The 25,364-nt window shown below is 65.0% G+C and overlaps 3 protein-coding genes across 34 annotated transcripts in view; all 3 read left to right on the forward strand.

The window, feature by feature from the left end:
- Positions 1–204: 204 nt before the first annotated feature.
- Positions 205–6,810, forward strand: AZIN2 (antizyme inhibitor 2). Of its 4 annotated transcripts, none has more exons than XM_075173297.1 (11): positions 208–1,142; positions 1,650–1,763; positions 2,956–3,122; positions 3,221–3,394; positions 4,177–4,349; positions 4,445–4,576; positions 4,926–5,091; positions 5,213–5,375; positions 5,450–5,568; positions 5,842–6,056; positions 6,398–6,681. In XM_075173297.1, exons 3-11 carry the CDS (start codon positions 3,024–3,026, stop codon positions 6,537–6,539), a joined length of 1,383 nt encoding a protein of 460 aa, XP_075029398.1. In that variant the 5' UTR covers positions 208–1,142; positions 1,650–1,763; positions 2,956–3,023; the 3' UTR covers positions 6,540–6,681. The 4 variants fall into 4 exon arrangements, with proteins under 4 accessions (XP_075029400.1, XP_075029397.1, XP_075029398.1 ...); XM_075173298.1 differs by having other exon boundaries at positions 211–1,142; positions 5,450–5,562; positions 6,398–6,810; XM_075173299.1 differs by lacking the exon at positions 5,450–5,568 and having other exon boundaries at positions 205–1,142; positions 5,256–5,375.
- A 763-nt stretch (positions 6,811–7,573) lies between these two features.
- Positions 7,574–9,018, forward strand: NDUFS5 (NADH:ubiquinone oxidoreductase subunit S5). Its single transcript, XM_075173300.1, has 2 exons — positions 7,574–7,949; positions 8,721–9,018. The coding sequence occupies exons 1-2, from the start codon at positions 7,734–7,736 to the stop codon at positions 8,823–8,825; spliced, it is 321 nt and encodes a 106-aa protein (XP_075029401.1). The 5' UTR covers positions 7,574–7,733; the 3' UTR covers positions 8,826–9,018.
- A 14,182-nt stretch (positions 9,019–23,200) lies between these two features.
- MACF1 (microtubule actin crosslinking factor 1) overlaps positions 23,201–25,364 on the forward strand; it is a 140,387-nt gene continuing 138,223 nt past the window's right edge. For all 29 annotated transcript variants that reach the window (XM_075173302.1, XM_075173318.1, XM_075173308.1 and 26 more), the window contains exon 1: positions 23,201–23,387. In XM_075173302.1, the coding sequence (XP_075029403.1) occupies positions 23,294–23,387 (94 nt within the window). In that variant the 5' untranslated portion in view covers positions 23,201–23,293. The remainder of the gene's footprint in view (positions 23,388–25,364) is intronic.

Raw genomic sequence — 25,364 nt, forward strand, 5'->3', positions numbered from 1 at the left:
GCGGGGTTACGCAGCGAGTGGGCGGGGTTACGCAGCGAATAGGCGGGTTTCCGCAGGGCGCGGGCGGGGTTTCGCAGGGCGCGGGCGGGGTTTCGCAGGGAGCGGGCGGGGTTTCGCAGAGAGCGGGCGGGGTTACTCAGGGAGCGGGCGGGGTTTCGCAGGGAGCGGGCGGGGTTACTCAGGGAGTGGGCGGGGTTTCGCAGGGAGCGGGCGGGGTTAGGCGGCACTGCGTGGGTTGAAGCGCGCCGCGATTGCACCGAGCGGTGCTTGCCCTGGCGCTGCGTGGGCCGCCGGCCTCTGCGTGGGATGAGTTCCGCACGCTGCACTGCGTGGGCTGTGCATCACGGCACATCCAGAAGCAAGTGGGCACTGCGGTGCTCTGCACCAGGCTGCTGAGACCTGGTGCCTCTCTGCTCTCCTCCCAGTGCGGTGCCCTCTGCGCAGCTCCCCCCACCCTGCACGGCACAGTCCAGGGCTGGGTGCTGGCCCAGAGCACCGGGAAAACAGGCCAGGATCTCACAGGAGACAAGAGCTTCCTTGGCCCTGGTTGGCAGGAGAGTTCATGGCAAAGCCAAGACCAGAGTGTTGAATACAGGAATCCAGGATAAGTCAGTCCCTCTCACCTCCTCATTGGGGGCAGCTACCCCTCCAAGCACACAACGTTGTCTCCTCAGCGACACCAGAGAGGGGATTACAAATTAACAAGAAAAAGAAAAAAATCCCCTGCTCAGCCTGTAGTGTTTGTGGGATGGAGCAGTGGAACCGTTTCCAAGTGCACAAATGCAGGCGAAGACAGGACTCATCGACCAGATGGGGCATCTGCACTTAGGCAGAGCTGGATCTGCTGCTGGGGAACCCACCGAAACTGGCAGCAACACAACAAGGGCAGAATCAGTCCCTGACGTCTTCCCGACTACCTCCCCAGCCAAACAGGCGCTGCTCAGCCTTTAATCTGCAGGAAGCCTCGTTTCCCTGGCAGCAGTATTTCAGAGGTATTTTTGGCACTCTTCTCCCCGAGGGTCCCTGCGCACGCGATGCACGCACAGCCACGAGCGCCCTTGCACCGGGGCTGGGCTGCAGGCAGGCTCGCAGCACTCCGCACTGTCAGGCTGGGGATGAGCTGCCGGCACGGTGGGGACTCGGTGAGAACCTGGGGTGTCTGCTGGGGGCAGCCCCAGCCCTGGGAGGGGGTGGGCGAGGGGGAGAGCATTCCCTGAAAGGGATGAAGGATGCTCGGAGGCAGCTCAGCCAATGGGGTGGCTGGGTTTGGTTGCCGTGGCCACGGTTGTGAGGCAGAGCAGGGAGGGGGGTGCTGGAATACAAGGGGTGCGGACACCCCCCCCCACCTCTGCAGGGGTAGCTGGTCCAGGGGCTGGGGCAGGCAGGGAATAGGGGCAGGACGAACAACCGCTGCTGGGGCCCGTTCATTCTCTTTGGAGACCCATGGGCATAATCTGTTTAAATGATTTCTAAGGTAACGGGGTTGGGGGACAGCACGGGGCTGCTGGGGAAGCTGGCTTGCCTGGCACAGTGAGGAGGGGACCGGTGAGGGATGCCTGTAGATGCTGAGTTTTGGGAATGGCGGGTGGAGGGCATCTTGCCGTCAGTGCCCTTCTCCCTCACTAGCCCCTTGCACTGCCTCTCCCCAGAGACCTCGGACCCCCAGCAACAGCTACGCCTCAGGCTGCTGCGGGAGCTCGGCGTTCCTCGGGGGGCCCCCTGGCAGCACGCCTAATCACCCGGGAGGGAGGCGTTGGACCTTGGTAAGGAGGGGGTGTCCGAGGCTGGGGTTTGCCCAGGGCTGGCAGGAATAACCCACTTAATTGCTCATCATTTCTGTGCCCAACCAGGGTGGGCTGGGTGCTGGTTAGTGGTGTTTTTGGGGAGTGAAGGGTAAGGCTGGAGGAGTTGCTCTCCTTTCCCAAGAATGAAGCTCTAAGAGCTTCAAAACCCAACTTTTCTCCCCATTCCCCATCTCTGGAGTTCACTATGGTGCTTGCTTAATGCATTACAACACCCTGCCACTCCGGGGTCAGCGTGGTCTTTCTCCTAGTGCCCATCTGAAATGTCGTAAGTAGGTCTCTGCAGAGGAGGAGGTGGTGTGCAGCTCTGAGAAATGAAACCTCTGTCTCCTGCTCACTTCAGATCAGAGGGACCATGTTCCTGTAAGAGCCCTGGAGCTAGCCCTGGGTTATTGGAGTGGAAATGTTTCCTGTGAGCTCATGTTAGGTTTTCAGCTCCTTGGGTTATGGGACGGGCTGGAACCATGGGAGGAGATTGTTAAAGGTAAGTGTGCGAGCTTAAAGCTAAAGCTCTGCTAAGTGTGCGAGCCAGGAAACACCGTGCAGCTTAACTTGTCCCCTTGTTGCACACCCTGTGTCATGGGAGAGATGTGAAACTGGAACCACAGCACGGATCCAGACCATCCCCAAATCAGCCAGCATCAGCGAGTGGCCCGTGCTGTGCTCTTTAAAGATGCCTTCCTTTTCCTGGGGCTTGTGTGCCTGGGAAGGTAGGTCCGTAAGACTTCAGCTATTTGAAAACCACAAGGGAACTTCACCCTGTGCAACGTACAGCAGATCTAGCTACATGCTGGAGCGTGAAGGGACACGTTCTGGCTTATATAGGCCACCCGCTTTGCAGTGAAGTTGGCTTTGTTGTTAACTGCATTGGTGCCTGAACCGCTGCTGAAGAAGACAGGGCTGCTGTGTGCCAAAACAAAGCTCTGAGCTACAGAGAAATGCTTCTCCTCCCCCTGGAGAAGATGCTTTAACCCACAGTAGGGCTCTCAGCTGAGGCGCTGGTTTGGAGGAGAGCAGCAGAGAGCTCTACCCAGGGCCGTGCTGCCATGTACGGCCCACGGGAGGGTAGGGGAGCACCTCGGGGTGCAGGCTGGGTGGTGTACGCTGGTGGAGCTTCTGGACCCTGCCTCTAATATTCCCTTTCTTTTTCCAGTGCGTTACATACTTGGAAGCTATACCCTACTTGAGGAGACTTTAAACTAGTGCTACCACACCTTGACCATGAATGCATACTTGAACGAATCCAACTTCACGATGGTGGAGGAGGGCTTCACCACCAGAGACCTCCTGGAGAACCTCCTCGTGGAGCTGTGCCAGGCGGTAAGGGCTGGCAGCTCTGCTGCTCCCCAGCAGCCAACACCCCCTCGGCAGAGGCAGTCGTGGGGAGGCGGCTGTTGCTCACTCCAGCTTTCTCCTAGAGCGACCAGCAAGCCTTCTTCGTGGCAGACCTTGGGGACATTGTGAAGAAACACCTGCGTTTCCTGAAGGCCTTGCCCCGTGTGAAACCCTACTTCCCGGTTAAGTGCAACGGCAGTGAAGGAGTGATGCGGCTGTTGGCTGAGCTGGGGGCAGGCTTTGCCTGTACCAACAAGGTAGGGTCGTGGGAGGACAGCTCGGGATGAGCATCCTTTGGGCACTTATGGGAGAGTGGCAGAGCTCACCCTCCTTTCCCAAGTTTCCACTCACTAGATGACATTTACAGGGGCAGGAGTCTCCCTCTGCTGTCAAAACCCTCCCAACACAGCCCATAAATCCCCGTCCTCTCTGTCTGGTGACTCAGGCTTGTTCCCTTTGACCGACATTCCTGTCTCTGGAACTGCTGTCCCGGCTGGCAGGCTTGGCTGGTGGCAAGGCACATCCCTGGGGTGCCACTGCCGCAGCCGTCCAACTCTTGGTGGCTTTCAGGCTGAGCCTAAAGCTCCCTGCTCCCTCCTGCTTCTCATTTGCTCACAGCCAGATTCCCAGGGAGGATCCAAAGTTAAGCCACTTACTTGTATGTAATTAAATAGGACGTGATACCAGGAGGAGAAAGTGCAGAGTCGTGGCAGCTCAGACCAGTGCTGCAGCCGTAACCCTCACTGCAGCTCAGAGGGGACACGTGCACCAAACCCACGCCTTCTAAACCCACTTGTTTTCTCTCCTCCTGGTCTCATGCCGCTTGTAAACGTCTTGCCGCAACCTGCCCCTGCCAGGACAAAGTCCACTGCGATCCCTTTGAGCTCTTGCGGATTTTCCCTGCAAAAGCCCATGCTGCATTGCTGGCGGTTTGCCCTTCGCAATGCTGCAAGCTGGCCGAGGCCCAGGGCTGATCGTGGCCAGGCATGGGCAGCGCCGGTCCCGGGGACCTGCCTACACGCGTGCTGTTTCCCTGCAGGCAGAGATTGCACGTGTTCAAAGCATCGGAGTCCCGGCTGACAAGATCTTCTACAGCAGCCCCTGCAAGCAGGTTGCCCACATCAAATACGCAGCCAGCCACGGTGTGCGGCTGATGACCTTGGACAACGAGGTGGAGCTGAGCAAGGTGGCCAGGAGCCACCCCGATGCCAGGTAGGTGTCTGGCAGCATCGCTGGAGTGGGGGAGATGGCTGTGAGGTGACAGAGGGCCTGAAGACCCCTCAACGCAGGGTGGCTTTGCTCTGCAGGGTGTTGTTGGGTATTGCTGCTGACTCCAGCCCCTCTGCCCATCCGAGCATGATGTTTGGGACCACACTCAAGTCCTGCCGGCACCTGCTAGAGACAGCGAAGGAGCAGGCTGTGGAGGTTGTTGGCATCAGGTACAGCACATGGTCCTTTTTCCATAGGGGTGCTCAGCCCATGTTGGAGGGGACTGTGGGGAGCTCTGCCTTGCTGGAACAACGCAGGAGTCCACGGAGCCGCCAGCCGCTGTGGCTGGGAGTGAGCTGGAGGTTGGGCTCTGATTGACCCTTGTTGGGACCAGTTTGGGGCAGGTTTAGCCCTCAGAGAGGATCTGGGGGGCTCTGCGAGGCCGGCCAGGCAGTCTCGCTCGGGGTGGTGTGCGGGAAGCGCAGAGCTGGCCGCAGTGAGTGATAATCCCAGTGCCGTGTCCCCTCGCTGCTCTGTGGGGACGGGCAAAGCCTGCTGAAACGGGGACTGTGCCCTCAGCTTTCACCTTGGGAGCTGCGGTCTGGACCCCCAGGCCTTCGCTCAGTCTGTGGCTGCGGCGCAGCTGGCCTTTGAGATGGGCACAGAGCTGGGCTACCGGATGCATCTCCTGGACATCGGAGGGGGATTCCCCGGCACCGAGGACACCAGAGCCCGGTTCGAAGAGGTACACGGCTCCCGACGCCTGCACTCGGCAGGCAGAGAGCGAGGCCGGAGGGTCTCCCCTGGGTCTGGCTCCCTGCAGAGGGACCGAGCTAACCGAGAGGGAACATCTTCTTCCCACCCAGATCGCTGCCGTGATAAACTCTGCCTTGGACTTGTATTTCCCAGACGGCTGCGGGGTGGAGATCGTTGCGAGACCTGGGCGATACTACGTCACCTCCGCCTTCACCTTCGCGGCCAGCATCACTGCCATGGAAGAGGTTCCTGCGGAGCAGCCTGGCTCTGATGGTAGGTGGGACGGTGGGACGGGCCCACCCGTGTGCCCGAGCCCCCCTGAGCCCTCTCCCTGCTCCCCCCCTCAGAGGAAGAGTCTGGCGGCAAGAAGAGCCTCGTCTATCACCTCAGCGATGGCATCTACAGCACCTTCAGCTGCCTCCTGTTTGACAGCCCCTGCCCCAGACCTCAGCTGCACAAGGTGAGGGTCTGGCCCGGTTTGAGGAGAGCCCAGCGGGTCCCTTGCGTCGCGTCCCATCGCCTCAGCTGACCCTGCTCTCCCTTGCATCGTGGCTGGCCCCAGGCTCCACGCCAGGGGAGAGCAGAGGCCATGGAGAAGAGGTCATGGCGGTGTACCAGGAGCGCTGTAGCCCGTCCGTGGGCTCCCGGGGTCGGACCTTCAGGGCGGGTGGAGACAAGGCAGGTCACTGGGCGCTGGTGCATCCTCATCCCCTGCGGCTGCTCCATCTCTCCCCTGCAGAAACCCTGCCCAGACCACCCCTCGCACAGCAGCAGCCTCCGGGGCCCCCCAGGACACGCGGAGGACCGCATTGCCGACGGCCTGGAGCTGCCCGAGCTGCACGTCGGGGACTGGCTGATTTTCGAGGACATGGGTGCCTACACCGTCGCATCCTCGTCCCCGCTTGGGGGGTGTTCCCAGCCACAGATCACCTACGCCATGTCCCGCGTGGCCTGGTAAGAGACGGTCCTGTGTGAGCAGGGCAGGGCTGAATCCCATGGGAGATGCTGTCTTTCCTTCCAGCTGGGTTCTTTGTCCAAGGGAGAGGGTCAAATCTGAGTCCCAGAACCTGGAGATTCAGGGTAAAAATCTGGCCTCATATTTTTTTAAACATTGACAGACTTGAGCCAGTTTTTCACTGGGGAAGCCAGAGGCAGCTCGGCTCTGCCCGTGCAGACGGGGCTGTTGCTCTGGGGGAGGTGAGAGCCCCTGAGCTCCCCCTTCCCCAGGCCCATCCTGCAGCATTTCGCGAGGGGCTGCTCCTCCTCGCTCCCCCTCGGTTGTCTCCCGCTTGCAGGAAAGCCGTCCAGCTCTTCCAGGGAAAGCCACCGCAAACGGAAGACGACCGCGACAGCACCTGCGCCCCGCTGTCCTGCGGCTGGGAGATGGCGGAGACGCTCTGCGTCACCCCGGTCTTCGCTCCGGCCAGCATCATCTGAGCAGCAGCGGTACCGGGGCGGGGGGTAAAGGTCCCGCGGCGGCCGGGCTGCGGCAGCGCCTCCCGCCCCGCCTGCCGCCGGCATCGCCCCACTCCGCTCTCACGGGGGACCCACGGGCGAGGACTTTGAAGTACGCATCATAAATCCCGTTCCTCCTGCTCGGGCGGTGTCGTGCGCCTACTAAAGGGGTTTGGCGAGTGGGTGGGTGGTGCCGAGCAGGTCTGGGTTCTTTTTTTAAAAGTTACGGTAATAAATGGTTGTGGAGCGCAGCTCGGGGTTTCGTATGAGGAAGCCTCCCGGCTCTTCCTCCCCGCCCTGCGCCGGAGGCGGTGGAGAATCAGTCTGCGATAAGCAGTTAGCTGCGTAACGAGGCTTTGCTCGTTAGGGAAGGTGGGGCCGTTCACCCAAACCTTGGACACTCTTCAAGCATCTGCAGGGACCCCTGGGATTTCAGGGGGGTATGGAAATAGGGGGGGGTTCTGGGGTGTGGGTATTACTGGGGGGAAGACCCAGGCCTGGTGGCTTCCCCCCTGGTCCCCGAGTTCTCGTCAGCCCTAACGAAGCCCCCTGCCCCTGGGATGTGTGCGGGGGTCCCGCAGAGGTACAGCACTGCAGCGGGGGGAGATGGGGACCGGGAGGCCATAAATCCAAAGAACGGGGACACTGCAAGATCCTGAAAGCCAGGGACTGGGGGAACTGGGGCCACTGGGAGGACCCTGAAGCATGAGGATGGGATGCACTGGGAGCAATGGGACACTGCGGGGATACTGGGGGACACCGGGGCACTGCGGTGGGGGCACTGGGAGCACTGGGGGGGCATTGGTCGGGGGAGCACTGGGAAGATACTGGGAGCTCTGGGAGGACGCTGGGAGTACTGGGGAGCCTCGCAGGCTGCCGCAGCGGCCGGCAGGGGGCGCTGGGGCGCGGCGGGCGGTTTCCCCTCCGCCCCGCCAGGGGGCGCTGCAGCGGGGAGGGTCGCTCATGCCGCTCGTCTCTCTGGCTCCACCGGGACGGCGCAGCCGTAAAGCGCGATGTGGGTGTCGCGGTTGCGGTCGCGCTTGGCGGCGGGCAGCGTCGTGAAAGGCCCGTGAAGGACGGCGGCGGTTGCAGAGCCGTGAGGCGCGGCGGGGGGGGGGCCGGCCCTGGGGGGTGTCAGTATCGTGACAGTGTCCGTGTCGCGACAAGCGCGGAGTCATGCCGTTCTGGGAGCTGCAGCGGCAGTTGGGCATCGATGTGGACCGGTGGTTGCTGCGGCAGAGCATGGCGCAGCCCTACGGCAAGGCCGGGGCCTGTCACGCCTTCGAGCGGGAGTGGGTGGAGTGCGGGCACGGCCTGGGCCAGACCCGCGCCCGCCGCGAGTGCCAGCCCGAGTACGAGGACTTCATGGAGTGCATGCACCGCACCAAGCTGGTGAGCGCCGGCGGGCGGGGGTGCGGGCAAGGGGGGCGCCGGGCCGGGGGGCGAGCAGGGGGCTGCGGAGGGTCCAGGCCAAGCTGGGGGGCGGGCACTGGGGCGGCTGGGCTGGGCTGGGGAAGGGGCTGGGAACACCTGAGGCGCTGGGCCAAGTTGGGGAGAGGGTGCTGAGGGTCCAGGCCAAGCTCTTGAGAAGGTCTGGGGGCTCCGGTCCAGGCTGGGGAGGGGGATCGGGGTGGGAAGGGCTGCCAGGGGTGTTCCTGGTCATCGGGCACCCTGCCGCGGTGGGGCCTGCAGCCATCGGGGAGCAGGCAGCGTGCCTTACCCAGCGCAAGTGGGGGGCCTGGCCCTGCAGCAGCCCCTTCCCCGAGGAGTGGTGTGGGCTGTGGTGGCAGCAGGGCTCTGTGCTCCGCAGTGCCTTCCTCCCTGCCTGCGGGGCCCTCCTCCTCTTCAACAGCAGCTATGGTCAGTCCTCAGCTGCAGCAGCGATGAGAGAAAATACTGCCTGGTCAGCTGTGGGCTGAAAACCCAATTATTAGTAGTAGTAAAATGTGTTGCAACAACTTGAAAGCCCCAAAGTCTTTGGCAGAAGGCGCAAACCCGCGTGTAAGGTGTGTGAGGACCCCCGAGGGCAGGGTTGGTGGGGGTGCCACGTGCACACGGGTTCTGGGGGGCTGCCAGGACCCGCACTAGGGACCACCTCGGCGCTTCCCTGACCGCTGCGACCCTGTTGTGTGTCTGCCCCCACCCTCATGTGCGCTTTGCCAGGCTGTGCGGCTGAGGACCATCCTCGAGCAGAGGGACAAGATGATCAAGGAAGGGAAGTACACGCCGCCCGACTACCACAAGGGCAAAGAGGAGCCGCGGCCTTGATTTGCAGGGGACGCGGCCGTCGGTCACCTGCGGAGTCGTTGACGTGGAACTCCTCTGGGAAGAAAACCCGCGGCACAACCGGGTTACGCGGTAGTGGTGGGGTGGGGTCTGCGTGGGGGCCCTGCCCCTGCTGAGGGGGAATGGCACCGCATCGAGCATCGCTGGGGTTAGTAAATGTCTCCTTCAGAACAGCGTTTGGCTCTGTCTTGTCTTTCTTTCTGAATAAAGCATGGCTTGAGGGTCTTTCTCTGTAGCGGTGCTGTCAGGGGAGCTTTTGAGACACCCTAAAACACCGCAGCGGTGCTGGGGACGTGCCCATGAGGAGGTCGAACGCTCCTGGAGCCGGAGGGAGCCGCCGGCAGCTGCCGGTGCCGTGGGTTCTCCCTTCATGCTCACAGCCTGTTCCTCCTGCTGACCTGCGGGCAGGTGACAATCGCTGCTGGAAATGAGAGGAATAACCTGAAAGAGTTAAAAAAAAAACTATTCACACTTGTCCTGCAAAACTTCCTCTTAGTTTACAGCCAGCACACGGGACGGGTGTGCGCTGGGCTGTTCCCAGTCACTCGGCAGCTGACGGTAGCGCTGTGTGAGGTGAACTCCTGGTTAAAACAACTCGCTTCTGCCCGGATTCAGGGCGGTAGCGCCTGGATTCGGTTTCTCTCCTGCCCTTTCAGGGTGTTGGAGGCAGATCTCCTCGCTGGGGGCTTTGCTTCCAAATCCTGCGTGTCAGCGGCACCCACTGAGCGCCGCGGGCGGCCCTGGCACGGCCGGGGCGGTTTGTGCCTCCGCGCTGCGCCCTGGCAGCGGGACCCGCCTGCCCAGCTGGTGTTTGTCCCTTCCCAAGGGGATATTTCCCCCCGTTCCCTCCAAATCCAGCACGGTTCTGTGATAGCATTAAAGCAGGTGAGTACCTGGAAGTAGAGAGGGGACAGATCTGTGCTTTAATCCATGTTTTTAATATCGGTGATTGTGAGTTTAATGCTTAATCTTTGATGCAGGTGGAGCCTATGAGTTTCCTGATCCTCGCAAATCCCCACGCTGGGGTGATAAGCGCTGACCCGAGCGCGGTGTAACCTCCGGCGGGCAGCGACAGCCGGTGCCCCGCGCCCAGGGGCTGCGCGGAGGTGGTCGCAGGTGCGGGTAACTCCTGCCCCGCCAGCGCCTTTGTCCGTGGATCAGCAGCGCTTGGGACGCGCCTCTGCGTTTGTGACCAGCCGAGAAGAGATGTCCCCTCCCGAGGGCCGAGGGCGGCCGTGGCAGAGCTCCTCTTCCTCCAAACACCTTGGGGATGAGGAACCGGGTGGAGGGCAGCGGGTTTGGTGAGCGGTCGTGTTTAGACAGCGCGTGCTTGAAATTTGGGGGGATTGAAATTAAAGTATCGCCTCACGTGGACTGTGACAGGAGCGAAAACCCAAACTCTGCTGGCTGGGACCCCTCCCCTGCCCACGGAGAGGGAGCCGCTGCCAGGGGCCCGGACCCCTGGGTGGGCACACGGATCCCTCCTGGCAAGAGTCTCGCAGAGCCCTGACTCTGGGCACAGACCCTGGAAGAGCCGCGCCCTCCGATAGGATGGGCCACAGCTGGGTGCTGTGGTTTTGGGGCTCTGCCCTGCCCCTGTGCCATCCCGGGGTGCCCGGGGCAGGGACCCGAACCAGGAGAGTTTCGTTATTTGCACGTGGTGGAACAAAGTGCTCTGGAAGAAACAATTCCCCGGTTTTCACCCCGGTTCCACGCGGGCCGTGGCAGCGACGGTCTTGCAGGTTTGGCCTTTTGGGGATTTCTGCTGCTCCTTGTCCAGCTCCTCTCCCACAGCTCCCTCCGATCCGGCCTTCCCGAGCGCTGCCGGGAGCTTCCTCCCTTCCCCCAGGCCCGGATGGGTTCCCTCCGCTCGGTGGGGTTTGACCCTGGCAGGGGCAGGCGCTGGGGGAGGGCGGCATCGGAGAGCCCTGAAATCCGGGTCCGGATCCGATGAGGCCCCGGGCTGCCGGCGCCGGGGAGCTGCTCTCCCTGTCTGTAGTGGGCTGATAATCCTCAGGGATTTTGTTCGGCGCTTTCAAATATGAAAACTGTTTGGTGGAGATTAGTTTCAGCAGAGGAAAACTTACGTAACGACGCCGACGCTCCGGTGGATCGCAGCGTTTGGGCTATAAAAGCAGGCGAGGGGGAGCTCCCTGGGCAGCAGTGGAGGGAAACGCCGGAAAGATGGGAGCGCAGCGTGAAGAAATGGGCAGGAACGTGAACGGTTTCAGGTGGAAACGCCCTGCGAGGCGCCCGGCACGAGGGCTGTGGGCTCCGCGGGGCGGGGGGCTGCCGGCGCCAGCAGCCGTCAGAACTAATAAACGATGAACAGAGAGGGAAAAGTGTGGATAGAAATCGAACCACACCGCGTGGCTGGCGGCTCTGGGGAGAAGCAGAGGGTGCTGGGGCTGCGGCTGCGTGGGTGGGGGACACGGGGACCCCAACGGGGACCAACACGGCACCTCCAGAACGCGCCGAGCGGGGCTGAGCCGTGCCAGCGCGGTGGGCTGCTGCCCTGTGGGCTGGTGCGCCAGGAGCCGTTTCCCCACCGAGCCAGACCACGACTCACCCGGTATCAGCCCCGGGGTTTCAACCAAGGATGGGAAATTTGGGGAGCAGGGGCAGTGCCTGCACCCCCTCCATTGCAATCGTTCGTTATGGATGACGATTAATTACCCTCCCCTTTCCTGGAGAGGCGTTACGCACCGCAGAGGGGCCGGGGACGCGGCGGCGGCTTCGGGGAGGCAGCAGGTTTGCAGGGTCGGCCCCACGAACGACTTTTCTGGTGGCAGTTTGACTGCGACGGTCGTTGACTCGGCGGCGTTGCAAAGCCCCCGCAAGCAGGCTGCGAAGGCTGGCAGCGCCCGGCGCCGCGCGGCACCACGGGCTGGTGCCCGCCTGGGAACTGCTGGTTTGCAAAAAAAACAAAAAATAAAGGTTGTGAAAGGGAGAGGGAAAAAAAAAGGGCTCAGCAAAAAGCCCGGCAACTTGCTGGTGTGGAGCGTGACTCATCTCATCGAGCCGTTCGGATGTCGGAGGCAATATTGCAACGTATCTAAACGCCCCGGCCTCCCGAGTGGCTCTTTAGATCCATCCGAAATCTAATTGTTCTGGCGGTAGATGTTAACACAGCCAAGGGCGAGTGGTGAAGTAGCAGGGACTGGGAGCGCGGATCTATTTGTCGTAGTTAAAAGCTCTATTAGAAATTTCAGCCAATAAGGAAAATAACCTAATGAAAACGATCAAATTCATGGAGAGATAAAAAAAACCACCTTCCGGCTCTGGCAGGAGGAGGCCGTGGCCGAGGCTCCGGCCGAGCAGCAGCGATCGAAAATGGGTCCGATCATCCCGACTGAGCTCCCCTGGGCAAAAGGGATTTGGAGCATCCTCAGCTTCTGAATGTAGTTCACCATGGAGCTCTGAACACGATTCATTTCCAGCGCGTAGTAGATCCAGATTTATATTTCACTGTCTGCTTTTTTTGTCTTTTTTTTGGTGTGGGGCGAAGCCACATCCCAGCTGGGTGGGAGGCACCGAGGCTGGGATGGGGTGGGAGGTCTCCACCGGGAAGCCGCTTCTGCCGAGGGCTCGCAGCGCTCACTGGCTGCTTTCCCAGCGGCTTCCCTCCCCCCAGCTCCCCCATTCCCATTTTCCTACAACCCTCAGCCACCCGGGAGCGGGAGCTGGGGTCCGGGGAGCGGGTGAGCCCCCACCTCCTGCAGCTCCCGCAGCCCCGGATGTGCCGGGAGCCTCCAGCAGCGTCTGCAGCTCCTCTCTGCCTCGGAGAGGGGGAATAAACAACTCTCGGGAGATGAATAATTTATCAAAAGTCAAGGGAAAAGGCAGATTTCATCTGTGGGCTGGGGCGAAGGTTTTAATGAGGGAGACAGGACAGATCCTGGGGCAGAGCCGCATGCCGGCGGATGCGCACCGGCACAGCCGCGGCCTGGGAGACGGCTCCCTGCGTCCCCGTGGACGCTGAGTGGGACCCCAAGGTCTCGGCACCCCTGCGTGGGTGCCCGCAGGGTCCCGGCAGGGAGGGGGGACCCCATGGCCCTGCTGTACGGCGCAGGAATGGGGAGATGAAATGATTTAGGGAGGACCCCCCCCGCCCGCCTCCCCCCTTCCTCCTGAAATAACGATTCCCCACGTAGGCAAAACAATGCACGATCTTAACCCAGATTCGTAGCACAAATAACCCAGCGCCGCCGGGCGCCGTGAGGGATTTCTGGAAAGGTGTTTCGGGTGTGAAATCCGCACAGGCTGGAACAGGCACCGTCTCCCGGCCGCCCTCGCTCCTCCGGGGTTCGACAAGGCTCGAGTCGGCCGGGTTTGCTCCGAGGTCACCGTGAGGGAGGAGGCCAGAGCCCGGCCGGTGGCACCGAGCACAGGGTGACGAAGGGACGCGTCACCCTGCAGCCAGCGCCGGGGCGTGCAGCTCCCCGCAGCCGGCCGTGCGGTGAACCGTGTGTGTCATGCCCCGAGGGCGAGCGGTGCCCGGCCGCGATGGGTGGGAGCGCGGGTGGCCGGGGGTGTCGCGCCGATCGCCCCCGTGCGCACCGGAGGCCGGGGGAGCCGCGGCCGGGCTCGCGGGGCCGTCAGCCGGGGGCCTTCGCGCATCGCAAACACACGGCTGAGCCGCCCAACCCGTCCGGGAGCTTTGGGAACGGCACGAGCAGCGTCTGCCTCTTCAGGCGCTTTCCTCCTCCCAATGCGTCTGAGCCCACCGGCTCCAGTGGGACGAGCCCTCCCCGCTCCCCGGCTCTCACGGATTTTGGGGTCCCTCGTGGTGCCACGACCCACAGCTCCCACTTGAGCACAGCAGCTGCATTTATCCGTCAGTGTCCGTACGGACCCGACCACCCTCTCAGGGGGTGCGAGACCTGCACGGGGGGAGGGAAGAGAAAGCGGTGCCGGGGCGGCGGGGCTGGTGCCGGGGCGGTGAGGCTGGTGCTGGCCCATGAGGACACCATTTTCCAGTATACCCTTTATTCTGCCTGCAGTGCCCCAGCACCAGCCCGGCCCTCGTTACCAGCCGGTGCTCGTGTCTGCGAGGCCTTGGCCGCTCGAATCCCACCGCTGCACCCACACCCGGGCGGGTTTTGGCCGAGTGCTTCCTCCTGCGCCGCGCTCCCCATCCCGGGCGCGACCAGGCAGGGCTGCAGGGCAACACGTGCTCTTTTACAGCCGCGTCCCAAGTGTCCAAGAGCAGAGTGTCACCACACCCCGCGCCGTGTCCTCCACTGCGTCCCACCCCCTCGCTGGAGGTACTCGGGGAAACAGCCGCCGGGAAGCAGAGGGACTTGTTGGGATGAGATCTGAAGACTGGTGGGAGAGAGATGCCCGTGGGGCAGCCGGCTGCGCCGAGACCCCGGGGGGACTGGGGCGACGGGCTTGGCCCAGCCGCGTGCGACGCCGCGGGAGCAGCCGCGCTGGCCCGGGGCCGTGGCACGGCGCTGCTGCTCGCTGGATCCCGCCGTCGGTGCGGGGCAGCTGGATCTGCCGTCAGCCGGAGCGGTTTATCCTGCTTCACTCCTGCCAAGCGGCTGGGGCTGTCCTGCAGCTCAGCCACCCCTTCGGGCTGCTGCTGGTGTCCCTGCCTGCGCCGCGGCTGCTGCCGGTACTGACTCGGCTGGGGCTGGGATGCCTCGCTGCCCCGCAGGTGAGGCCCTGGGCAGCACACGGCTCTCCCGGCGCAGCCCTCCAGCCCTTTCCATGCCTGGCCCTGCTCACGTCCCCCCGCACCCTGCTCATGTCCCCCCTCGCCGTGCTCCCACCATGGCTGCGGCTGCTGGCCCCAATCGATGGGTGCTCTAATTATCCTGGGCCTGGGGGGATCCAGAGGATGGGGTGGGGAGGGGTGCTGGGGTGGGAATGGGGGGGGGGCTGTGTGGGGTGCGGGGAGCTGCTGGGTGGTTTGGGGGGACCCTCTGTGCAATGGGGGTGCAGGGTGGCTGTGCAGGCTGGGGGTGCGGGGGGGCAGCCCGGGGAGGTGGCAGGCATCAGGGTGCCCTGGGGAGCGCGGGCAGGTTGGGGGGCGTAGGGTGGGTGGGGGGGAGCCGGTGGGGGAGATGCCCGGGGCGGAGGGTGCCGGGGCAGGCTGGCGCAGAGGCGGGCGCCGGGGCCGGTCCCCGGAGCTGCGCGGGGCGGGAGGCGGCCGGGACCCCCCCGCCGCTCCGGGCCGCCCCGGTGGGCAGGGCCGGGCCGGGCCGGGGGAGGCGCCGCGGCGGCGGGAGCGGCGGGAGCGCACGGCGGGGCCGGCACCGCGAGCGGCAGCGGCACCGGGAGCGCCGAGCCACCGGGGCCGGGGCCGGGGCCGGGGGGTGAGCGGGGCCAGGGCTGCGGGCAGGGGGGTGCGCACCGGGGAGGGACCGAGGAAGGGCGGCGGATGGAGCGGGGATGGGCCGGGGATGGAGCGGGGAAGGGCAGGAGATGGGGATGGAGCGGGGATGGGCCGGGGATGGAAAGGCGGCGGATGGGGATGGGGGTGGACCGGGAAAGGGGAGCAGCAGCCGCCGGGGCTGGGCTGGGGCTGCGGGCACCGGAGGATGCCGGCCGGGGGAGGGCAGGACCGGGCGGGGGGGCAGGACCGGGGGGGGGGCCAGGCCAGCCCCGTGTGCCCCCGCAGAGCCGTGCCCGCACCCCGCTGCCTCCCGCACCTGCTGCACCCCCCGCCCGCGCCGCACACCCGGGCTCCGGCCCCCGCAGCCCCCGGCCCTGCCTCTCCCGGGGCACCGAGCCCCCCCCGGACCCGCAGCCCCCCCCAGCCCCACACCCGCGGGTTCCCCAAAACCAGGGCGAGGGCTGAGCCCCTCGGTGCAGGCGTCAGGGCTGCTGGGGGAGATGCAGTTTTGGGCCGCGGTTCATTTTTTTGCAGCTTTTCAATGGGGGGTGAATGACTCATGGAATCCTTTCTCCCTCTCTTTCGATGTTTTTTTGGGTCTCTTTGTTCCTGTTTTGCTGATTAAATGATGGTAATAAGGAAAGGCTCCGCGCGATGGAGGCGGCTCCTCTGCCGCGGCACATCGGTTGTAGGAGTCTCAGTCATTTCATGTGCATTTTTCCTGGTCGAGCTAGAGGACACAATGGGAATTATTTTAAATATGTCTCATGCAAGGTGCTTATTTGCCCAGCGTGTGTACGCGGCACAGCTCCCTCCCTGTGTGCTACAGAAAGCCCTACCATTTTCCCCTACCACGATTAATAGGATTTTTAAAGCTGTTCCCACTCAGAGAGGGGAAAAACCGCAGGTATAAAGGGCAGTGCTGATCTGATGGCTTCTTCTTTACCGAGCACAAAGAAATCGAACCCAAAAGGTTGGACTTTGCTTTGTGGGAGTGAGCCGGTGCCGGGGATGTCAGCGTGAGCTTTGCTGGTAGAGGGGCGGCCGTGCCACCATCCCCGGGAGCCCCAGCCATCAGACCAGCAAGGGGGAAACTGAGGCAATTTAGGAGCTCCAGGAGGGCTGATTCACCTGCCCAAGGGGGCAGAGACGTCCGTGGTGGGATGGTCCCTTCTCCATCACCCCCAGCACCCACGGTGGGGAGGGAGCTGCGGCCGGCGGCCCGGTGTCACGCGCTGTTTGCTCCTTCTGCAGGCTGCTGCCCGCGGGGACGTCCTGCCCGCCCTCCTGCCCACGCCGTGGGCCATGTCGTCCTCCGACGAGGAGACCCTCAGCGAGCGGTCATGCCGGAGCGAACGGTCGTGCCGGAGCGAGCGCTCCTACCGTAGCGAGCGCTCGGGCAGCCTCTCCCCCTGCCCACCCGGGGACACCTTGCCCTGGAATTTACCCCTCCACGAGCAGAGGAAGCGGAAGAGCCAGGACTCGGTGCTGGACCCGGCCGAGAGGGCTGTCGTCAGGGTCGCAGGTAAGGCAGCGCCCTGTCGTGCGGTGAGTCCCCCCGGGGTCGGGGAGATGGGGCTCCCTGGGCTCCCCCCGTGGTGGCCGACATGGTCTCGGGACCATCCCTGTCCCCTGCTGCTCCCCAAGGAGCCTGGGGATGGATGGGATGGGGAGGGGGGGATGGATGTGGCCTTTGGTGGCCGAGGGCTGGGGTGGTGGCTCAGCTCTGTGATGGCTTTGTCCTGTCCGGGCAGGGCTCACCGCAGGCTGGTTCATACCCTCAGCACGCTGGGGTTAAGGGATGACTGGGCACCTCCAACGCTTGGGTTGGGTGACATTAAAATACCTAATTAAGGACTAAATGGCTCCTTGGTGGAACAATGCCCTTGGCCAGACTCCGGGGAGGAATTTGCCCTGGGAGGTTTGTGATTCCCGCCCGGCTGATGGAGCCGGGGCTGCTCCTTCGCCGTGGTGGTGCCCATTGGAGCCCCATCGCTGCGGCCACTGGGACGCCCCGGGGTCCCTGCGCTGCTGCGTCGTGGAGGGGACCCTGCCCCATGCGTCCCCTCGCCTGCGGCGCCGCCGCGGTGCCCGCCGGCTGCTGTCACACCCCGGGGGAAGGGACGGGGACGGGAAGGAGAAACAAAGACAGAGATGGACCCACCATGGCTGATGGCTCCTTCTCCAAGCGCCGGTTGATGGGGGTGGTGGGGAGCCTGCGCCGGGGCCGGCGGGGAGGGAGGATGGAGGTGGAGGAGGATGGAGGGAGGATGGAGGAGCTTCGCTCAAGGTAGTGGCCCTGGGCACCGAAGCCGGGATTTGCTTCTTCACTTGGGACAAACGGGCGACGGGGTCTTTGATCTGCGGCTGCTGGAGCGAGCAGGGATTTGGGGCCCCGCCGAGGGGCCCCCGCCGAGCCCTGGCCGGGCTCTTCCCGGCTGCCGCCCCAAGGGAACCCCGGGGCCCGGCTTTCATCTCGCTGGCGGAGGCGTGCACGAGGGCGGCGAGCTCCCGAGGCGCCCGCTCTGCCCTGCCAGCCCCTGCCAGCCCCTGCCAGCCCCCAGCCAACGGGTAAATGGGCCCTAGCGCTGGGCTCCGCACCCTGTGGGGACTCAGACTGGAAGCACTGGGAGCGGGGGGACCTGGCCCCCGTGTGTCTGGAGCACCTGGCACGTGGGCAAATCCTGCCAGGGCAGGAGCGGCGGTGGGATGCTGGCTGTGTGCCCTCCCTGCCTGCCCTCCTGCCTGCCCTCCTGCCTGCTTTCCTGCCTGCCCTCTCTGCTTGCCCTCCCTGTGTACCCTCCTGCCTGCCCTCCCTGCCTGCCCTCCCTGCCTGCCCTCCCTGCGTGCCCTCCTGCCTGCCCTCCCTGCCTGCCCTCCCTGCCTGCCCTCCTGTCTGCTCTCCTGCCTGCTCTCCTGCCTGCCCTCCCGCCTGCTCTCCTGCCTGCCCTCCCGCCTGCCCCCCCTGCCTGCCCTCCCTGCCTACCTTCCCTGCCTGCTCTCCTGCCTGCCCTCCCGCCTGCCCTCCCGCCTGCCCTCCCCTCCTGCCTGCCCTCCATGCCTGCCCTCCATGCCTGCCCTCCTGCCTGCCCTCCTGCCTGCCCTCCCTGCCTGCCCTCCTGCCTGCCCTCCCTGCCTGCTCTCCTGCCTGCCCTCCTGCCTGCCCTCCATGCCTGCCCTCCTGCCTGCTCTCCTGCCTGCCCTCCATGCCTGCCCTCCCTGCCTGCCCTCCTGCCTGCTCTCCTGCCTGCCCTCCATGCCTGCCCTCCTGCCTGCCCTCCCTGCCTGCCCTCCTGCCTGCCCCGCACGGGCACGGCGGGCTTCACGCAGCTCTGGCCACGCCGCGGTGCCGCTCGGGCGGGTGGTGCCGTCCCGGCTCATGGGCGTCTCTGGGCAGGAAGAACCAGTTGATTCAAATGATGGTTCTCAAAAATGCGCTGTCTGGGGCTGGGGGAAGCAAACGCGCAGGGTGCGGCCGGCCCTGCCCCAAACGCCAGCACCGCCAAGGCTGCCGGGGCCCCACCATACCCATCGCCGCTCACGGACCGGCTCTGTCCCGACAGCCCCATCCTGCTGGGTGCTGAGCACCCTCCCGCTCCCCAGGGCCGGACCCTGCCGAGGCACAGCCATTTCCCCAGCTGCGTTTCTCCCCGCCTGCCCGGGATGCCGAGCGCTTGTCGTCACGCTGGCTGGATCCATGATTAAAGGCAGGGGGATGTCACAAAATCCGGTCTCATGCAGATTCCCCATTAAAAATAACTCGCGAGGTGCAGCCAGGCAGTGCTGAGCCGGGAAGAGAGAGTTCGGAGACAGTTTTGTGTCACCAGGTTTGAAAATGAGCTGAAATATTGATTCAGATCCTTGCATTATTCAGCGGGACTGTCTGCGGCGCGCCGGCTGCCCCGGTGCCCGTCCCCACCTCGGCGCTCGGGGACCGGCTGGGGACCGGGGACGGTGGCTGGCAGGATGTGTGCCGGGGGAGCTGGCACCTCTCGGTGTCCCTGGGGAGGGGGACAGGGCTCGGCTCCCTGGGACCCCCGGGAAGGGGCAGTGGGGAGCCAGCCTGGGCTGCCTGCGGGGCCGGGGAGCCCCGTCCTGTGCCCGGCCGTGGCCTTGCAGAGGCGCGAGGAGCGTTAGCACCTCGGTGGTTTTGGGGGACACACGTGGAGCTGGGGTGCTCTTCCTCGTGGTGTCCGACGGTCTCTGCATCCCTTCTGGCCATCAGAGCCAAGGAAAGGAGGGTGCGGCCGTGCCGAGGGAGGGGACGCGCCAGTGAGGACCTTGCGGGAGGTGCTGGTGCCGCGGTGCGGGGGGCTGGGACACGGTGCTCCCCCCCCCGGGCTGTCTGTGCCTGCACCTCGGGTACCTCCGGTGCTGGGCCGGGTCCCAGGCAGCCCCTGGAGCCGTTCCCTGCTTCGCTGGCATCTCCCTGGAAGGCGGTGGCAGGGAGGAGGCAGAGGGGGAGCGGGACGCAGGGGGTCAGAGTCTGGCCCTTGGCCCCGCGCCGCTCCGTCTCGCTCCAGCAGCTTGGCAGAGGGTGGGGGTGGCGGCCGGGGGGGTGGCTTTTGGAAGAAAAGGCTCTTTCATCCTAAACCTGTTTGCACTTGATCCTGCCCGGGGTCAGAGTCTGCTGGTGGGGTGCTGGGGTGATGCTGGGGTGATGCTGGGGTGATGCTGGGGTGATGCTGGGGTGCGAGGGGCCGGGGGCGGGGGACAAGGGTGCGAGGGGTGGGCGGACAACAGAGGCGGTGGGCAGGGGTGATGGGAGAGGCGTCGCGGGGGCTTTCCAAGGGCCGTGCTTCGTCCCTTTGAAAAGGCTCCCGGGAGTCCTTTGTCACCGGGGAGCGTCACCGAGCCGCTGGCAGAGGCAGCGCCGGGGCTGAGCGGAGGGAGCTGAGCCTGAACGGCATCCCCGGGGACGCGGGAACAAGCCTCCGCATTCTCCGCTGCCTGGGGAGCAGCAAACGCGCCCGCTCGTGGGGCCGGGGCCGGTTTCGAGCAGCTCTCCCGATGCCCAGGGAGGAGTGAACGAACGCCAGCTGGCCGGCGCAGGCTGCCCCGTTCCCAGGGAACGCGTTTTCGGGTCAGGCGGACGTTGCCAGCGCAGCCACCTCCCAGGGCTCCGCGCGGGGCGGCTTCGCGGGGGCTGCGCGGGCAGAGCCGGAGGAGCCGCGTCCCGTGCGGCCGTGCCCGGTGGGATGCTCTGCCGCCCGAGGACGTTTGTGCCCGGCACCGCTGGGCACAAAGGCAGCCCCGCCACGAGGCCGCCGCGCCGGCGCGGTCGCCCGGATTTAAGCCCTCCTCCCCACGGAGGCACTGCCGGGGATGCAGCCGGGCACCGGCGCTCGGTGCGACGTTAATTACTTTTCCTAATTAAGGCGCCGTGGCGAAGGGGAGATGCCTCCGAAGCCGGGGTGAGGGGGGTGATTTGTGTAACCCCCCCAGGCCACGGGCTGTGGGAGGAGGAGGAGGAGGAGGAGGATGGCGGTTGCCACCGATGGCCCCTCGCCATCCCCCGGAGGGATGCGGGGTGCAGCCCCCCAGCACCCCGGGGTGCCGCCGGGAGGTTTAGGGGTGCCTGGGTGATGGTGAGGAGACACACGATGTCAGGGCTAAGCGGGATGGGGCTTTTCTCGTTGCCATGGTTACCCAGCTGGCGGAGCCTGGCCCTTCGGTTGCCATGGGAACGGCGCAGCCAGGGTGAAAAAGCAACATCTTGCGTTGGCCAAAAAAGGCCGGGATTTGCCCCGGCGGGTGGGGGGGGCAGGGCCGCCCGGGGGGGGCTGGATCCGGCCTTGGGTCGTGGTGAGGGGGTGCCCTGTGGACTGAGCGGGGGGTGCCGGGTGTTGGGGGGCTGGGGGTGTCCCCTGGCCTGGGGACGGCCGCCCTCGTGCCCCCGGAATGGCTGTTTCTGTGGGAGGTTTCACTTTGCCACATCCAGAATCGCGGGGAGGGCTGGGGTTTGGGGGGGCTGAGTGGGGTTTCTGGTGGGTATGGGGGTGCCAGGTAGGTTTGGCTCTGCACTCCATCCCCATTTCCCCATGGGGTTTGTCCCTGGCCCTGCTGTGCCCCTTGTGGAGTCCCCGCTGTCCCCCTAAAGTCCCCCGGGTGATGCCAAGGGGCTCCCCGTTCCCCCATGCCCCCCCCAAAGCGATGCCTGGGCTCTCTCTGCGCATCTCCCGCTCCCTGTCACCGTCCTGGTGGGAGGCTGTGGGGACGGGAGCTGCGGCACCCGGTGGCAGCGGGGACAGACCCTGACCCAGGAGAGCCTGAGCCCCCCCCCCACCCCATGCTGGGAATATCCCAGGGGATCAATCCCTGCCAAACTCAGCCTGAAATAAAAGGAGGTTTTGCAAAGCCGGAGCAGGGGGGTCCCTGCCGCGCGCCCCGTCCCCAGCAGCGTCTGACTCGTCCCGCGCCTTCGCCTGCGCGAGGTGCTGGGTTAAAAGACCCCGTGGGGCTATTTTGATGGGGGTCTAATAGTGTCCGGCACCCCACGGGTGAAAAATGGGGCTGGGGCAACGTGGGGCTGCCCTTCTTCACAGCCTCCACCTGGCTCCAGCCGGGGCCGCTGCCTGGGGGACCCCCCCGGGGCCGACAGCCCCCCGCAGCCCCCCCCATGCTGGCAGCAGGCGAGGGGTGCAGAGCCCCGGGGTTTGGCGTCGGGTTCCGAAGCGGCCGCCCTGGCTGGCCTGGCCTCGGGGGTGGAGCAGAGCGGGACCCCCGTCCTGGGGGGCAGCGGGGCCGGGGGCAGGTGAGGTGCTCCCCTGCATGGGTGCACTGAGGAGCGCTGGAATGTGCTGGGATGCGCTGGGATGCGCTGGGATGCAGTGTTCTAGGCACAGTGAGAAGCAGTGCTTTGGTTGCACAGAGTGCACTGAGTGCACTGGGAGATGCTGAGATGCACTGCACTGGGGTGCAGTGCTTTGGTTGTACTGGGTACACTGGGAGGTAATGCCCTTGTTGCACTGGGAGATGCAGTGCAGTGCTCTGGACGCGCTGGGATGTAGAGGGATACAGTGCCCTGGGCACACCGAGATGTACTGGGATGCGGTGCTCTGAGTGCACTGGGATGTAGTGGGATGCAGCGCTCTGGGCGCACTGGGATGTAGTGGGATGCAGCGCTCTGGGCACACTGGGATGTAGAGGGATACAGTGCCCTGGGCACACCGAGATGTACTGGGATGCGGTGCTCTGAGTGCACTGGGATGTAGTGGGATGCAGCGCTCTGGGCGCACTGGGATGTAGTGGGATGCAGCGCTCTGGGCACACTGGGATGTAGTGGGATGCAGCGCCCTGGGCGCACTGGGATGTAGTGGGATGCAGCGCTCTGGGCACACTGGGATGTAGAGGGATACAGTGCCCTGGGCACACCGAGATGTACTGGGATGCGGTGCTCTGAGTGCACTGGGATGTAGTGGGATGCAGCGCTCTGGGCGCACTGGGATGTAGTGGGATGCAGCGCTCTGGGCACACTGGGATGTAGTGGGATGCAGCGCTCTGGGGGCACTGGGATGTAGTGGGATGCAGCGCTCTGGGCGCACTGGGATGTAGTGGGATGCAGTGCTCTGGGGGCACTGGGATGTAGTGGGATGCAGCGCTCTGGGCGCACTGGGATGTAGTGGGATGCAGTACCCTGGGCGCACTGGGAGGCGCTGGTTGTCACTGGTTGCCACTGGGGAGCACTGGGAGGCAGCCCGGCGCTAGGCGGCGGTGCTGGCCCTGGGAGGCCCCGGCGTCACGGATGTCACCTCCCGGTGTCACCTCCCGATGTCACCTCCCGGTGTCACCTCCCGGTGTCACCTCCCGGTGTCACCTCCCGGTGTCGCCCCGCTGGCCCCGCCCCTCCCGCCCGGGGCTCCCCCGCGCCGCCGCCAGGGGTCGCGGCAGGGCCGGGGCGGGTGTCAGGGGGCGGGGCCGATCTCGGGGGCGGGACGGCGGTCAAGGGGCGGAGCAGCTATTAAGGGGCGGGGCTTAGGGGGCGTGCCCGCCGGTCGTGGGCGGGGCCGCCGGTCGGGCGGCGGCGCGGGCGGAAGCGGTCTCGGCGCAGACCGGCCCTGGCCGCCGCGCCGGCAGCTGCACCGAGGCCGCCGGCACAAAGGCCGCCATGGCCGGGTACGTGCCGGGGCTGCTCCCGGCCAACCGCAGCCAGGAGAAGGAGTTCGTCCAGGCCTACGAGGACGTGCTGGAGCGCTACAAAGGTACCGCGGCCGGCAGGGCCCGGCGTGGGGCCTGGAGCGCGGCGGGACCGCCCCGCGGGGGCTGAGCCGGCGCCGTCCCTGTGCCCGCGGCCGGGGCTCTGGGGGCTGCTCTGTCCCCCGGCGCTCCGCCTGGGCGGCATGGTTGGGGTGGGCATCCCGACGAGGGGTGCGCGGGGTCCGAGCGTCCCTGGGGTCCCCTGCGTGGGGTGCGCGGGGTCCGAGCGTCCCTGGGGTCCCCTGCGTGGGGTGCGCGGGGTCCGAGCGTCCCTGGAGTCCCCTGCGTGGGGTGCGCGGGGTCCGAGCGTCCCTGGGGTCCCCTGCGTGGGGTGCCCGGGGTCCGAGCGTCCCTGGGGTCCCCTGCGTGGGGTGCCCGGGGTCCGAGCGTCCCTGGGGTCCCCTGCGTGGGGTGCCCGGGCTCCGAGCGTCCCTGGGGTCCCCTGCGTGGGGTGCCCGGGCTCCGAGCGTCCCTGGGGTCCCCTGCGTGGGGTGCCCGGGGTCTGAGTGTCCCTGCATCTGAACTGTGTGGGGTGCCCAAGGGATGAGCGGCCCTGGTGTCCCCTCTGTGGGATGCCTGGGGTTCCTATGTCCCCTGTGTGGGCAGCCCAGGGGCTCAGTGTCCCTGCGTGGGGTTCCTGGAGTCCCTGTGTCTCCTGCATGGTGTGTCTGGGGCCCTGGTGTCCCCATGTGGGGTGCCTGGCATTCCAGCACCCCACCTTGCCACTCAGAGCACCACAGTAGCCATCATCCCTGTGCCCTTACCCCAGCGTGACATAAGGTACGTGGGGACCCACTGTCCCCCATCCCTGCTCCGGCTGCCCCAGTGTTCCCGTAGCCCCCCGTGGGGCCAGGCTTCCTCCCCCCGAGCCGTACCTGGGCAGGGACGAAGGGCCGACCTGCTCCCCAGGCCACCGTGTCGGCAGCTGTACCGGTGTCGGTACCGGCAGTGAGTGTGCAGTTTTGATGTCAGTGGCTCGTCGCTGGGAGTTGCGTGCGTTTCCATTATTGTTATTATTTTTTTTTTTTTTTCGCTCCTTGCTGCAGAGATAGACTTGTCTTGGAGCCCAGATTTCAGCCCCACAGGGCTCCTAGCGCTCTGTTTTGTAAGTTTAGCAGCCAAGTCTCTTTAAAATGCGGATGGCCGAGTCGAGAGGAGCCAGGCGCTCACAGCGCCCGTTTCCTTTTCCTTTCTGCCTGCAGAGAAAGGGGAATAATGGATTCCCCGGCTCCCCGATTTGGGGGGTGCCACTCAAACCTCCCAGAGGTGGGAGAAACGCGCAGCCTCGCTCCGCTTTCACAGGGAGCGGGGAATAAAAGCCTTTTCGGGTGCCTTGGAAAAGCGCTGGATAACGTGACTCGGGCTCGTCCAAGTACTTGACAAACTTTTATTAATAAAAAGCCTCTTTGATGTAGTCGGGTTCAGCGTGGAGACGCGGAGGAAACGGTGCGGCGGATGCCAGCGGCTGGCATGGAAAAAGCTGTCGTTTGCATTGGTTTTGCTTTGTTCCAAAAAAGAAATTGAAATTACAGTGCCTGTACGTGCTGGTCCACTGGAGCACCACCGGCCGGGCTGGGCACCCCGCTCGCCCGCCCCGTGCTCCGGGTGTTGGTGCCTTCGCTGAGCGGCCGGGTGCCCCCAGGAAGGAGGGCTTTTTAGGTAATACCTAATTTTCTCACCGGGTTATGGCAGAAAGTTGATAGTTGCTTGGAAATACCCTGCTGGGTGGCGTTTGATCTTGTTTGTGGTGCCTGTTTGGTGTAGGGGAAATGAGTGTTTATAAGGTATAAAAGCTTTCTTTTGCCTTCGACCTCTTCTCAACTCCCCACCCCTCCCGGGATGTCCCACCCGCGCTGCGAGGGCGGGCTGGGAGCCTCCAGTTTGGGTCACTGGGCTCCGCGCTGGTGGACGTCTTGTCTCTTCCCTGCTTTCCCCCGTTGCAGCTCCTGTGAACGGTTTGGTTTTTCCTGTCCGGAACAAGT

The sequence above is a fragment of the Calonectris borealis genome, chromosome 25 (assembly GCF_964195595.1).
Source record: "Calonectris borealis chromosome 25, bCalBor7.hap1.2, whole genome shotgun sequence".
NCBI lineage: Eukaryota > Metazoa > Chordata > Aves > Procellariiformes > Procellariidae > Calonectris > Calonectris borealis.

Excerpts from the sequence above, each read along its gene's own strand:
- NDUFS5 (XM_075173300.1), top strand. The coding sequence starts at position 7,734 with ATGCCGTTCTGGGAGCTGCAGCGGCAGTTGGGCATCGATGTGGACCGG. Across the intron at positions 7,950-8,720 it reads GCATGCACCGCACCAAGCTG|GCTGTGCGGCTGAGGACCAT; the intron begins GTGAGCGCCGGC and ends GCGCTTTGCCAG.
- AZIN2 (XM_075173296.1), top strand. The coding sequence starts at position 3,024 with ATGAATGCATACTTGAACGAATCCAACTTCACGATGGTGGAGGAGGGC. Across the intron at positions 4,577-4,925 it reads GTGGAGGTTGTTGGCATCAG|CTTTCACCTTGGGAGCTGCG; the intron begins GTACAGCACATG and ends CTGTGCCCTCAG. Across the intron at positions 5,376-5,841 it reads GGAGCAGCCTGGCTCTGATG|AAACCCTGCCCAGACCACCC; the intron begins GTAGGTGGGACG and ends TCTCCCCTGCAG.